The 14,377-nt window shown below is 35.4% G+C and overlaps 1 protein-coding gene across 12 annotated transcripts in view; it reads left to right on the top strand.

Moving 5' to 3' along the window:
* NAV3 (neuron navigator 3) overlaps positions 1–14,377 on the top strand; it is an 813,571-nt gene that overhangs the window by 743,761 nt on the left and 55,433 nt on the right. For all 12 annotated transcript variants that reach the window (XM_074375364.1, XM_074375362.1, XM_045519434.2 and 9 more), the window contains 4 exons: positions 741–929; positions 3,531–3,583; positions 9,266–9,289; positions 11,636–11,713. In XM_074375364.1, the coding sequence (XP_074231465.1) occupies positions 741–929; positions 3,531–3,583; positions 9,266–9,289; positions 11,636–11,713 (344 nt within the window). The remainder of the gene's footprint in view (positions 1–740; positions 930–3,530; positions 3,584–9,265; positions 9,290–11,635; positions 11,714–14,377) is intronic.

Genomic DNA, 14,377 nt, shown 5'->3' with positions numbered 1-14,377 from the left:
TTGTGTTCCAATGGGATAGCACATTCAGTCAGCTGCATCTTTCTTTGAATTGATGATTATCAGTTGGCCTAAAAAGCTGAGTGTCATCAGAACTATTTGTAAATAGGCACTAGGTAAATAAATTCATATTTCAAATTACAGACTCAAGGTACCACTTTGGAAACACAGGTTTGTGACTCTTGACAGTCTCACCACAGCTTTCTGATCTTAGACACAGTAGAAAGTAGTTTTATGTGATTAACCTTATGATGAGTTACAGATACCATGTACACAACATTGTAGTTCATTTAAAGATAATTTTTATTTTTCTCTATTATAACCTAACTCTGATAATGATGGTAGTAACCATGAACTGACAAAAATTTAGAACTCAAAACGACTGAAAGTCATAGCCTGGAAGCTGCAGAAGTTTCTTCCTGGGAAATTTAGATTTCTTGTATTTCATGTCCCTTTCTCTTTTGCTTTTCCCTTTAAATTGATGTATTTTCCTGGAAATAAAGAAATGTGCAGACTCCAGGAAGACAAATCTTTTCTTCATAATGGCCAGAGGGAATACCATGTTATTTCTAGCAAAATCAGTAGAGGTGATTTGATGGTTTTGTTCACTGTTGCTTTAGAAATTGACATACTGGTTGCCGTGAAAGTGCTAGGGGGAAAATAAAGGGGTGGGACTCCGTGATAACTGCTATTGAAAATTTCAGAGCCCTGAACTAACGGGCTGTGTGTGCTTTGTTTTCCAGTGAGCCCAACCAGTCTGTCTCAGTTTAACCTTCCGGGGCCCAGCATGATGCGTTCCAACAGCATCCCAGCCCAGGATTCCTCCTTCGATCTCTATGACGACGCCCAGCTCTGTGGGAGTGCCACATCTCTGGAGGAGAGGCCACGGGCCATCAGCCATTCGGGCTCATTCAGGGACAGCATGGAAGAAGGTAGGTGTGGGGTGGGGGAGAATAAAGTTGCTTCTGTTAACTCAGACGTGAAAACTACCACATCATTCACACCACAGAGATTCCCTCGAGAGTAAATGAGTGAGTGAATAGAACTTGCATCTGGGGAGCCCTGAAGCTTGAAGAAGTTTTAGTCTGCATTACCTTTTGTTTCCTTCTGCATTTGGAAATACGCCCGACAGTATTTAAAGTAATACCTAGCTGTAGAATAGCTCAGAATAAATCCAGCGTTCTCATACAGAAATCTGCGTAACTTTACAGGTGTGCCAAATACCAGAGTGAATGTTTTGTTTGACACTTCAGTTAAGAAACCATGATACATAAACCAGGAAGAATTCTCTTATGAGACAACCACATGCTGCCGACTTTTATTCTCAGAAACCCTCTCTGGTCTTAGCTTTTATGATCATATCATTTTAGAATTCATATGGTGCTACTTTTTGATTTCCAAGTTACATTTCCTTATCCATTACGATAAAATTCTCACCTGGCCTAATAAATACTTTTGTGGTTGTAAAGGTCTATGTGAAAAGTCTGTAATAAAAACTCTTTGAAAAATTTTGGAGGCTTAATGGATTTTCAAATATATATAATTTTCTGAACAGTATAACTTCACATGTCGAATAGAAATATTTGAGAGATTTTTTGTCTTTGATTTAATGAATGATTTCCAAGTACCCACAAAGGAAAACTGTAGTACACATATTATAGAGCCTGTCAGCCAAGGATAAAATAAAAGTAAACATAGAAGTTTGAATAGATGAGAATAAAAATCAGATATGTGATAAACCGTTCTTTCCTAGTCCTTCATAAGTTTGTATAAAAGAAAGAACTCTAGATCTTGAAACATACCAGAGTTTAAACCTCTAGTCATCCGTTTATTTGTGATATGAACTTGAACAGGTTTCGTAACTGTATGAGCCCTGCTTTCTGTATCTGTAATTTCAAAGGTTGAAAAGAGTAGGTCTGTTCCTTTCTCTTCCCTCTTCCTACCTTCTTATTTAAAGTACCTTCTGACTAGAATTTAGGCAGCTGCGAAAGTTGACTCCTGGTCTTCAGGTCACCACTGTATATTTAACATGCTTGGCCCTAAATCCGTTGACTAGAGTTGCCACTGCCTTTTGGGATATTAACCAAACCACTGAATTCACTGTGACAGATGGTGAGAGCCTGCTGATTGCTGCAAGTGTAGGCAAGATATAACTCATCTGAAATGTAACGTTGTTGCTTTTCTGAAATGTTTCTAGCATTTTCTTCAAACAGGGTTCTTATAATACTGGAGAAATTATTTGTTCAGCATACTGATGGCTTTCTAGAGTGCCTCATTTGCAGAGATAATGCTTTTAATATGCTGGGAGATTCTTGCCTTCCATGTATTAAGATTAAATCATCTGAGCTGTTGAGAGCCAGCCTCCGTGGGCGAGATGGCTTTTTGATGTCTATGCATTGAATGCTGAACTATTGTGATGCTTAAATGATGGTCTAAAATCAAGGCATTACTGGGCAGAGAGATAGAAGGAACTTTATTGATGCCCTGCCAGGTGCTCATAGTGACAGGTTAGGAGCCTGAACCATAAACGTTAAGGTTATAGACCTATAAATAGTAAGTAGCAGAAAAAGACTGAAAATAGGATCTACTGATTCATCCACCACCTTCCTTCCGGTACACCACGCTGACACTCAGCGTTCACACCGGTGTTATTAGAGGTTAAAGAATGTGCTTTTTTTTTTTTTAAGTACAACTAACATTTTCCACATCTCACAGAGAGATTTGCTCAAGCTAGGAAGCTGGGAGTCATACAAACCTCATTCCTCTTTTGACCCACATCCCTTTTAAAGAGGTTCTTCCTGATGGGTCTCAAATTCACCCCTTTGTTTTCATTGACGCTACATGACCCTCCCCAGCTTCCCGAGGCCTCTCCAGACCGGGTCATAAGCACTCCCTCCCCCATGTTCTCTTGTCGTGCCCAGTACATTGCTCTTGATGCCATTTATATGGTCCTTTTGTGATTATCTTTTTAGTTATGTACCTTTCTACTTCTTTTTGAGCTCCTAGGATTATGACGTTCAATTTTATACTCCCGGGATCTAGCAAGGGCCTGTCACACTGTGTGCACTCACATGATGTTTATTTAATGGATGAATAAGCAGAAATAACTGTATTACCCCTCAAAGAAAAGAGGAAGAACTGTTCTGGACCTTTGTTGTATAAAAATGAAATTAAATAAATCAATACTTGAAGTTTTTTAAAAGTTTAAACTCTCATGGCAACTTTAGGTGTCCCTGACTTTCTGATTATTTTGTGTGTGGGAGTTGACTCTGGTTTTCAGTATGCACAGAGCATGCTGCAAGGACTTGGACTTGTCAACTCTCTGTAACACAATGCAGGAGGTGTTTTAGGGGACAGGTGTGGGACCTTCCCATGTCTCAATATCTGAGTCTGTAAAAAGTGACAGTGGGCTTGTTCTCAGATGCATATATCTCGCTGTCATTTTATCTCCTTAGCCACCTGTTCTTCAGGCCTGGTGGTTCTGAGCAGACTTCATTATTTCAACTCTTGTTCTTTTTTTTGCCTTTCTTCAGTTCACGGCTCTTCATTATCACTGGTCTCCAGCACATCTTCTCTTTACTCTACGGTAAGTGTTGGCTGCTAAGAAAAACTGCTTTTGCCAAGCACGCACATGGTTAGATAGGTTGACATTAGCACAGCAGATGCACAGTGAGACGAGGGTGTGCTCCAAGCTACTGCAGCCCTGATAAGACGGGAGATGCTCTACCAGCCCTTCTATTGCTCATTCATATGTGCTTCCACTTGACTTGTATGTGCTCATTATAATCAGTGAGTGGATGGGGAACTGAACTTCATAAATTGATGGGGTATGACTCAGAATCCCTGAAATCATGTACTGTGCTCCACTGTAATCTTATAATGTTGACCACTTTTCTGTGTTGGCTTCTCTGAGCCATGACTGATGATTGTTGTATGCTGCTTTCTCCATTTTATTTTTTATTTTTTAAATTTTTTATTATTGAAGTATAGTCAATTTACAGTGTGTTAATTTCTGGTATATAACATAATGATTCAGTCATACATATGTTTGTGTATATGTGTGTGTGTGTGTGTGTGTGTGTGTGTGTGTGTGTGTATTCCTTTTCATATTCTTTTTCATTATAGGCCGTTACAAGATATTGAATGTAGCTCTCTGTGCTATACAGTAGGACCTTGTTGTTTATCTATTTTATATACAGTAGTTATTATCTATAAATCCTGAATTCCCAATTTATCCCTCCCTATCCCCTTTCCCCTCTGGTAAACATAAGTTTGTTTTCTATGTCTGTGAGTCTAAGTTTTGTAAATAAGTTCATTTGTGTCTTTTTTTTGTAGATTCCACATGTAAGTGATATCATGTGGTATTTTTCTTTCTCTTTCTGGCTGTATCAGCTTATTTTCCCATGTGTGAAGTTATATTTTGTTTTTACCAAAGTGACTTTTCTGTGCACTTATTATAATTTCATCTTTTTCCAAAAAAAAATCTATAGGAAGTTATGTTTTATAAGAGGGTTCCTTCATCCTAGGTAAGAGTGAAGAACATTTTAGTTTATGACTCTCACTGAGGCTTGAGTACTGTGAGTAATCCTTGACCCTGTATTGAAAAGTTCATGAAAAATTTAAAGCCTCAGTTATCACTGATTAATAAAGCATTAAGGGCAATCATTATTTTTTGGCTCATTTTCATTAAGTTAAAAATAAATCAGCCCTCTTTTTATATTTATTGCTTTAGACAATAAAAATGCCTTAGAGAGTTACTCAAGATCATACTGTCATTGGTAGAGGCAGTATTTTTCTTGTCATTTCTCCTTTTAATGATTAAGATTGCCATCCAAATCTATAAAATTACCAGTAAAGTCTATATATCACTGTTAGTATTTAAATAAATCTACTGTTTTAGGCAAATGGATAAAGACATGAGAAATGTAAAAATGTGCTGGGAAAACACACACACACAAAAAAAAAAAACTGTGTGGAGGCATAATATTCCTCCTGTTGGTCCAGGGCCACTGCTTGTGGGGAGATGTAGTCTGGCTTAAACCCCTGTCATTGAAGTCTCTATATAACATCAAAAGATGCAGCACTGTTATAATCATATTTTAAATATATACAGAAACAACATTCGGATAAAAAACTACCTTCATGAAGCCTGAGAAAAACTCAAGAAGAAAAAGAGCATGGGTTGAGGAAAAGCAGGTGGCTAATTAGTATATACCAGAGTCCAATAGACCTTTCTGTGATAATAAAAATATACCTGTACTATCGAATACAGTAACCACCAGCCACATGTGGTTGAGTATTTGTAGTGTGAATGGTATGAAAGAGGAACTAATTTTAATTAATTTAAATTTAAGTAGACACATGTGCCTAGTGGCTACTATATTGGATATTGCAGGGTTATAGGAAACAAAGTAAATTTTAAAAATTACTGGTTTATAGGAGCAGATGTCAAAATGATAAGGACAATTAGAAAGCCTCAGTGGTAAGTATTGTGTTGAGTACAATATGAGATGTGAACAGAGATTAAAATAAAGAGACTGTATACACATAGTTATAGGCCAACATTTATATAATGACACAGACCCTAATGTTAAGTGTAAAAGAATGAATTAGGTGATCAAAATACATGCAGAGGGGATATTATTAGGAAATTAGGAAATTTAAATAGTGATACTGGAAATGATGTGAATTACATGCTTGAACTGACAGCCTGTGGTGAGACAATTCAAATAAATGCATATTTGTAGGCATAATCAAGAGAAAAATCAAAGATGAGGAGTGATTCTCTCTCCAGTCCCCTGTTATCGTGCACTGATTCAAATGGCAATGAAAAGGTATCTGTGAAAGTGCTTTTTAAACCATGAAGTGAAAAATCAGTTTATCATTTTTTTCATTCCTCCTTAAGGACTCCAGATAAAGATTCACTTGATTTACGTCTTTGCCTGACTCTCTCAGTAATTATTGTGTGACATCAGGCTAGTTGGTGAATTTCTTTCAACTATACCTGTGACGTAAAGTTGGTGAACAGCTCAGACCTATCCTATCTGTCCCAAGGGATTTCTGCAATAATTAAAGAAGATCAGGGTCGTTATGTTCCGTAAATTACAGAACATTGTAAATTGTGTGGTTCTAGGGAGTACCATTTATATCATAGTCTTTGTGAATTTCCCCTTTGGGAATTACGTGATGTACGCCTAACACAATTGTGCATGGTATTCCTTCATCAAAAAATTAAAGGGTTTAGGAAAAATAAGATTCTTTTTATAGAGGACTTTTAGACCCTATGTACCATCATTAGGCAAAATATTGCTCGTGCTAACCATGGGTATAAACAGTATTTAACACCATCATTTATGCAACTTATGGGATCGTAAGTTTTGATTAAAAATATTGAACTAACAAAGATGACTTGTTGCAAAGAACATTTACCTGCAACATTACCAATCTAGCAAAGCCACTTGAAAGGACCCTTTCAACTTTTGAAATCTCTACCAATTGTAACTTTTGAAATCTGTACCAGTTATAATTTGGTAGAATTTTTTAAAGTGTCTTGTTATAAAGCTAAGTAAATCACCTTATAGGATTTTTGAGCAGAAAGATTGAGAAAAGTTACAAACTGGTTGGAAATCACAGACCCAATCTGACATGCCGCGATGTTACCTTTGGCAAATTTAGAGTTTGTAGGCCAACATTTATGTAATGATACAGACCCTAAATCCAAGCCAACACTGTGAAATCTGAAGTTTTACCTAAAAATTCAAATTTCCATGTTCCTTTTTAAAGTAATCGGAATGTCTAACAACAGGGAAGTGAGATTCCTGCAGGTTTCTAGTCACCTGGCATCACCTCTTTTAGGTGGTGTGTCATCTCAGGCCAGTATCCACCAATTCTTCTCTCCCTGACACTGAAGCCAGTTTGTTGTTAGTTATTATTGTTGTTGTTAGTTATTATTGTGCTGTTGCATTTCTTGTAGAAGAGAAATCCTCCTCGTTATTTTTATGAAAAGTGGGGAAATAAAATAAAGCCTAAGAAGGCTGTGTGATTTTTTTTTTAGGGCTCTTTCTATTTTTTATATGTCTACTCCTGTGAAACATATAAATTTTTGATCCTTGCAATAAATGTTTTCTGATTTGCTGTATATTAAAATTTTTATTGAACCAGTTTCATACGTGGTCTCTATTTTGTATTGGTTTAATAAGAACAAGGACCATGGTTAGTTCGCTGGGGATCCTTTTAGCATATTTCCTAACACATAGGTAACGCTAAAGTAAATTTTTTTAATTAGTGAGTTTGGGTGAATGAATGGCTGAGTAACAGCTTGCAGAATAAAGAATATCTAATATATTTTTATTTAGGCAAAGGGTTTTATATTGTTTACCATCCTTGAAGATATTGAGCCAACTTCAAAATCAACATTTAAAAATGGCAAGTAATCATATGCCATCATGACGTCATCAATCCCATGCCTAACCCACTGAAAGAAATAGACTGTTAACATTCTGGCTCATTGCTTCAACTTTATAGTAACACCTACCCAGTGTTGCTAACCTCAGGGTATGAAAGAAGGCAAAGGTTAAAGAAAAAGATAGTTCTGAAAAAATCAGCAAAAAGAACGTCATTCTACATAGTACATAGTATATATAGAATTAACATGTAGTAGTTATGCATATGACTAGTGCCTGTAACTTATTCAGGGTTTTTAATGAAAAAATGTGATGAATGTCTTTCTTGACTATTTTTTTTAAATAGCATACATTGCTTTTTAAAAATACAGAAATTACTTATTGAATATCAATTTTATATCATCCCAGCAAGCCTACCAGCAGGATTTGGACAGAATAAACTGGCAGCAAATACGCAAAATTTTCGGGAAACCAAATACTCTTAGTTAATCTTGCCATATGTCTCAAGGCAAACGACCTCCAGCTTTCTTTTGGTCTATGAAATCTGTATCTTAAAATTCCTTTGCTATGTCTGATTCAGAAAGTAAACTTTATATGAAACCTTGAAATTATTATAATTTTAAAATAGTAAATCTTCACTTACAAAAGGAAAGTTGAGATGTAAAACATTAAAGTTTTATGTTAGCATTTATTTTTAAGACATAGTTTTCTCATAAAGGCTATTGGGATTCTGCTAGTTGACCATGCTATTCTTTAACCACTGTTTTACTAACTATATATATATTTTTAAGAATAGAGGAAATATAGGAAAGACAAATTCAGTTTAAAAGAGATGCTTATGCATAAAAAAATATCCTGAGAGTTATTTTACTTTGTTTTATGTTATGTTTCCTAGAGGATAAGAAGAGATAGGAAGTGGTTCATGTACTTCTGCATCAATTAATAAGGAAATGTCCCAAAAGGAGAGATAGGAGATTGTTTTTCAGCATTGGATCTGCTCAAGGCAATGAGCAGGCTTCTAATGTTCAGCAATATTATGCATTCTTCAGCTTTTTCCAGAATGAGGGAGCTTCCCAAATGTAATGGCACACATAACTCATTTTCTGGCATTTTGCAACCCAATGCAAAGAAGAAAACCAGAGCTAGGAGTTTTCTGCAACTGAAGCCAAAACATCCCTTGAGGTCCTACCACGGTCCTCATTTCCATAATCTGCATATCCTGTCAGCCACTATTGCCACCTGGGTGTTTTAGTGTTTTGCTGACTCACAGCCCAATAAACTTATTTAATAATCATTAGGAAAAGTAAACATAGAAACTAATAAGGGGATTTTCTGTGCTTATCAGTACAGTCCAATATTTTTCTCTAGTTTTATTTGGCATTCCTTGTGATCTTAAATCACAGAATAAAGTCTGACTCCTACGTCTTGGCTAAACATCTCTGTAATTTTATGGAGTACATTCCTTAGGTCTACATGAAAAAAAATCCACTCTTTTATTGTTTTCTGCACTCACCTTGTTTTAGAGTATACTTTTATAATTATTTTGTTTTTGTTGTTTATGTTCTGGATCTGAGAGTCACTTTTAATTCTATACTTTGCTTTTAAGACATATTATATCTCCATAAATCAAATAACCTATATTTTTAAAATACATGGTTTGTATATAAAGAAATATTCATTTACCACTCTAAAGGTTTCTGTTTTTACTATTTTAATTTGATAATGTCATGTATTTTACTATATTCTTATGTTAGACCAAAATAACATTTTAAATACACAATATAATTTTATTCATTTAAACTTGTGGAACGAATTGACACTTAATTGTTTATAGTTCAATTCTTTTTCCTTTTTTTATTTTACAGGCTGAAGAAAAGGCTCATTCAGAGGTAAAAACCTTGTAACATTTTTACATTTGACTATTTTATTTACATTTATGATGAAATGAGTGTCTTCTGCCACTAGAGGGCTCTGTGATACAACAGCGTCACTCTCCAGCAGCCAGTTGATAAATGGTCTTGGGTACTCCCTCCTAAAAGAATATGGAAGGAAGGTTTTTAGAAGCAAACTCTCTTCTCGCGTTCTAGACTGGAATGGTACCTCCACAGCTAATAAATTGTCTTTAGTAGTGAACACTTCCAAATTTCTGATGAATGAATGACTGTGGTATATTTTGTTATAGTCTCTACCCCTCCACCCCCCAAACCCAAGAGACTAAGTGCATAGGATTAACAAAACTGTTGAATTTTAGGCACTAGACCTTCACAACACAAACTCCCAGCATCTCAGCCCATCTATTATGTGGTGCCAGGACTTTGCTGCTTCTAACCCCTTGATGTCTGGAGTGGTGTGTTGTTCTAATGATACACATTTCGCAAAGACACACTTCATCGCAATCACATACAAATTAGATTGCAACCTGGAGAGATCATTCTCTTCCTTTCCCTTTGTATAAATTTGTCCTGGCCAAGGAGAGCAGGAGGGCTATAATTAGGCCTTTAGTCAAGGTGTGCTAATGACTATTTGATTGGTTTTACACTGAGCAAAGAAAATGCATGCATTGGCAACAGCCTCTGCAAAGGAATTCTTCCCTTTGAAGTTTTATTCTATCAACCTTTTAAAGTAAAATGTGTATTGTGTTTAAAAATATATTGAAAAGGTATAGATCATATCAATTTTATCTGTATAATTGCTAGACTAAAGAGTGAATATGATTTTGAAAGACCTAAGCTGTTTCCATCCATGGACATGGAAAAACATCTAACGTTGGGTATAATACATGTAGCCACTGCAGTATAGCAATGCTACATCTATTTGCCGTATTAGTAGTTACACAACCCCCTATCATTATTTGTGCCCCATAATGGGTCTCGGTTTTTTAAAAAACAATTTACGTTACTTGAAGATTTTCTGGATTATATTTTAATAGAAATGGGATCATGGAATAGAGACTATTAATCTGAGAAAGGCTCTTTGAATTTGCATTGGTTTAAGAATAAAATAGATATCCTGCTCTCTGGAAATATTCATGGTCATCTGCATTTGAATATAACCCAGATACTCTTTGGGGCTGGGTGAAATGAAAGCACACTTGTTGAAATTATAAACATACACCGTGTTGCTACTTCCAGCTTAAAGTTCACTTCTTTCTTAGAGTCTCTCAATATTGGCCACCATTTCTTCTCCACAAAAATCTAATGTGGAAAAAAAAAATACAGTTAATGGATTATGTCAAGAATGCTCTTTCCAACTAAGACAGTATTTCAAAAGTCAAACTGCAACAATAGCAGACTTGTTTTTTACGAAATGAGAATCATCAAAGTAAAATGTCTGCATCTCAGTAACTTGTCTTATTAATCACTTAATATTTCATGGGAACATAAGACATGTATATTAAATTATAATAAAGTGCTTAAATTAAAATTTTAAATACACAATACGATATATTCTCACCTTTTTCTGGGTCACTTCGAGTGTGAACTTAACCAAAAAGGAAAAAAAAATGGTATATTAATAGTATACTTATCTTGCTGGGGTGTGTAGTTATTTGCACAGTATTATTGATCCCCTCCCTTTTTTTTTTTAAATCTTTATGAAGCATTTCTGTCTGGAGCTCATAGTAACTCACTGAAAAAGGACAGTTTAATAAAGATTTGGGAAGGCTTCCTCTTCTCCAGCCAATAAAATTATTTTTTATAGAATCATTAAATTTTGGATTAAAGCCAGTTTTCAGTGACTGCAGGATACTCTTCAGCTTCTGAGAAGTTGCCAAATTAAAGAGAATAAAAATAAATACACAAAAACTGAGAGAAAAATAACATGGGGTACTTTATGCTACAAATACCCAGAAAAAATATGTATATGTATATTTAATTTTAAAAAAGAAAAGATCATACCACCTGAGTTTTATTACCACAAATTTCTAGAGATGCAAGGGGCAGAGAGAAAGTTAACCGGTTCCTGAGTCAGGCAGGGATGGCAGATTGAACAAGTGAGCATCCTTTAACTTGCAGATCTGAGTCTCAGTTTTGAACATAGACACTTACCCCTCTTCTTCCAAGTGACACGTAATTGTTACTGGGCGGCCATTATTCACATTCAATTTTTAGGAGTCAGTGCTGATACCACGGGAGTAGAATGAGCTAACTATAGTATTTGCTTTCTTGGATTGAATTGTTGGTTTTAAGTAAAAATCTCCTAGCATATTGAATGTTTTTTTTTTTAATTACACTCAGCAAATCCATAAACTACGGAGAGAGCTTGTTGCATCACAAGAAAAAGTTGCTACCCTCACATCTCAACTTTCAGCAAATGTAAGTCACTTTTAATTTTTTTTTAATCTATTTAAACAGACGTTTATGTAGTTTGTGGGATAATTCTAGTAAAACACTTACAAACTTTAACTGTCCAAAATGATACAAACTTAAGTCACTCAATCACAGGACTTGATTCTTAAGGGTAAACCTTCTTGCTCCCTGGGTAATAAAGTGTAAACCCAAGTTGATGCGCCATCGCAATGTGGTTAATATGGCTTTTTATCTCTTGTAGAGTCGGAAATGTTAATAACAGCTTCAAGAGTTATTTCTTTTCTTATTTCTGACTTGTTTCACTCTCTATTTATAAGACAATCTTAAGCCACGAGACAATGAGGGGTTGGTAGTGATTAACTTTGGAAGGTGAAAAATTCATGTGCCCTGCCTCCTTCAGCACAATTTATTGGGCAATTAGTTAAGCATCCAATTAATTCTAAAAAATTGAATTAGTCTGAATTGGGGTATCTTAGTTATATGATAAATGAGCTATAGTTTTCTCCAAAACCTTGGCAGCCTTCTCCTAGCAATTCAAGCAGCTGACGATGGCCAAAATGATGATGGAGAACATCAATTATATTAACACTTATTGAAGATCTCTCAGTGAGCCAGGGAGTGCTGGGAGTCGATGCAGAAATAAAGGGGCGCAGGTGGCATTTTGTCTGGTCCTGAGGAACAGTCGTGGTAGGAGCAGAGTGACGGGTGAGGGAGCTCCCGCCACTTTGCCAGATGTCCTGCCATCCTCACTCGACGTCAATCAGCTCCCTTCGCCGGGTAGCTTTGGGCCGGTTCCCTGCCTCACCGCTCTCCACTCTCCATGATGTTTTTCTGTCTCCTCCACAATGCTTGGTGTAGCCAGACTGAGCAGGTGGGGCCCCCGGGCAAGAGATTTTAAGAATAAAAAGTATTGTGTACTCTAATTCCCGCAGTATATAAGTAAATTATTTCACTCACAATGGGTTCATCTTAGTGCTGTCTCTGAATTTTTTACCTCTTCAACTTCAGGAGAGTCAAATTCACTTTGGCTTGGGTATATTTTTTTTTAATAGAGGTTATAAGTGGATTCTCAAAATAATAGCACATTTTAGAGCATTGTTGAGGCAATACTGGAAGAGAACAGTATTATTTAACCTATATTTTGCATCTTAGAATAACACCTAAATACTTTGAGGCAACTGTAAATTTTATACTATAGGCTAGATGTATAGCAACATAAAACACTCCTAAGTTCCTGACTTTGTCCCCAGAGGATGTATTACAGTGTAAGAGCCAGACACACTGGATTGTGTTTACCTGAAATGAGGGAGGCTCAGTGACAGACCCTGTGCACTGGATTGTAAAGATACAAATGTCTTGGAACAATTACTCAGAGCTTTGTTTTTATTTTTGGAAACGTCTCTTGGACGGTTATATATATTCAGCTATTGGATTAACAAATGGCTGTTATACATAATGGAATTTGGGTGTTTACACAGTAATGTTTAATCTGTTTCCATACCATGGACGAGTACTACTCAGCAGTAAAAATAAAAAACTATTAGTACACAAAACTTGGATGGATTTTAAGTGCTTTAAGCAGACTGAAAAAAGGCCAGTTTCAAAAGGTTACATACTACAATAATTTCATTCATACAACATTCTAGAATGATGACTTTAGAGAAGTTAGCGGTTGCCAGAGGTTAGGGCTGGTGGACACCTCTCTCCCTGAGAGGTGGGTGTAGCTGTAAAAGGGTAGCAATAGGGAGAGCTTTGTGGTGATGAAAGGTGGTTATTTCCATGTCTGAATCTACATATAGGTACCGATATTGAATTCCCGATTTCATATTATACTATAATTATGTGAGACATAAATTGCGGCAAACTGGGTAAAGGGGTCCAAGGGTCCTCTCTGTTCCCTCTTTTAATTGGTGATTATTTCACTTATTTAACAATATCATTATAATTACTAGGGATGGAGTCTTGTATATGTATGTCCGTTTGTACTTAAAGGATAAAATCTCCTTTACACATTTAGAAATTTGAATTATGCATGAAGGTACAAACCATCTTGAACTCATACTCTTCAGCATTTATTTTAAAATGTCACCTTAGATTCAATGCACCATAATCAGTCATCAAAGGATTTACTTGAGGAAACACTTGTTTTTTCCTCAGTTCTGAGAAATACTGCATCTAAATTTCATTCAGAGTATGTTTTACTTCATTGTCCTGGAGTTAATATCTGTTGATGTATGTAATATATGCATATATTTTAGTACACAGTATAGAAATTAAATTAATCATAAAATTGAAAAAATTTTGTATAGAATTTCTTCAATATAAGTCAAATTTTTAAAAAAATCTTATACATTTCCTGTTCGGAAGTAGAGATAAGTCTTTTATTTATTTTTTTACTTAGACCTCAAGTAAACTTTATACTTTTTGATGAAATGGGATCACTACAATGCCCATTGTTGTACAGAAGTGTAATAGCCATGATTTATAAAAATGAATTACAATGTTTGGTTCTATATATTATTGTGTTATTATTTTTTATTTAGTGATCATTTTAAGATACAGATATTCATTTAAAATTTTTATTTGTATTTTTAATTGAATGAGAGAGCTTAAATTCTATAGTACTTTACAATTTTCAAAAATTTCACACTTTTTTTATAATCCCATAAT

The sequence above is a fragment of the Camelus bactrianus genome, chromosome 12 (assembly GCF_048773025.1).
Source record: "Camelus bactrianus isolate YW-2024 breed Bactrian camel chromosome 12, ASM4877302v1, whole genome shotgun sequence".
NCBI classification, from domain to species: Eukaryota; Metazoa; Chordata; class Mammalia; order Artiodactyla; family Camelidae; genus Camelus; species Camelus bactrianus.
The sequence above is the reverse complement of the archived record's forward strand: the minus strand, read 5'-3'. Positions and strand labels throughout refer to the sequence as shown.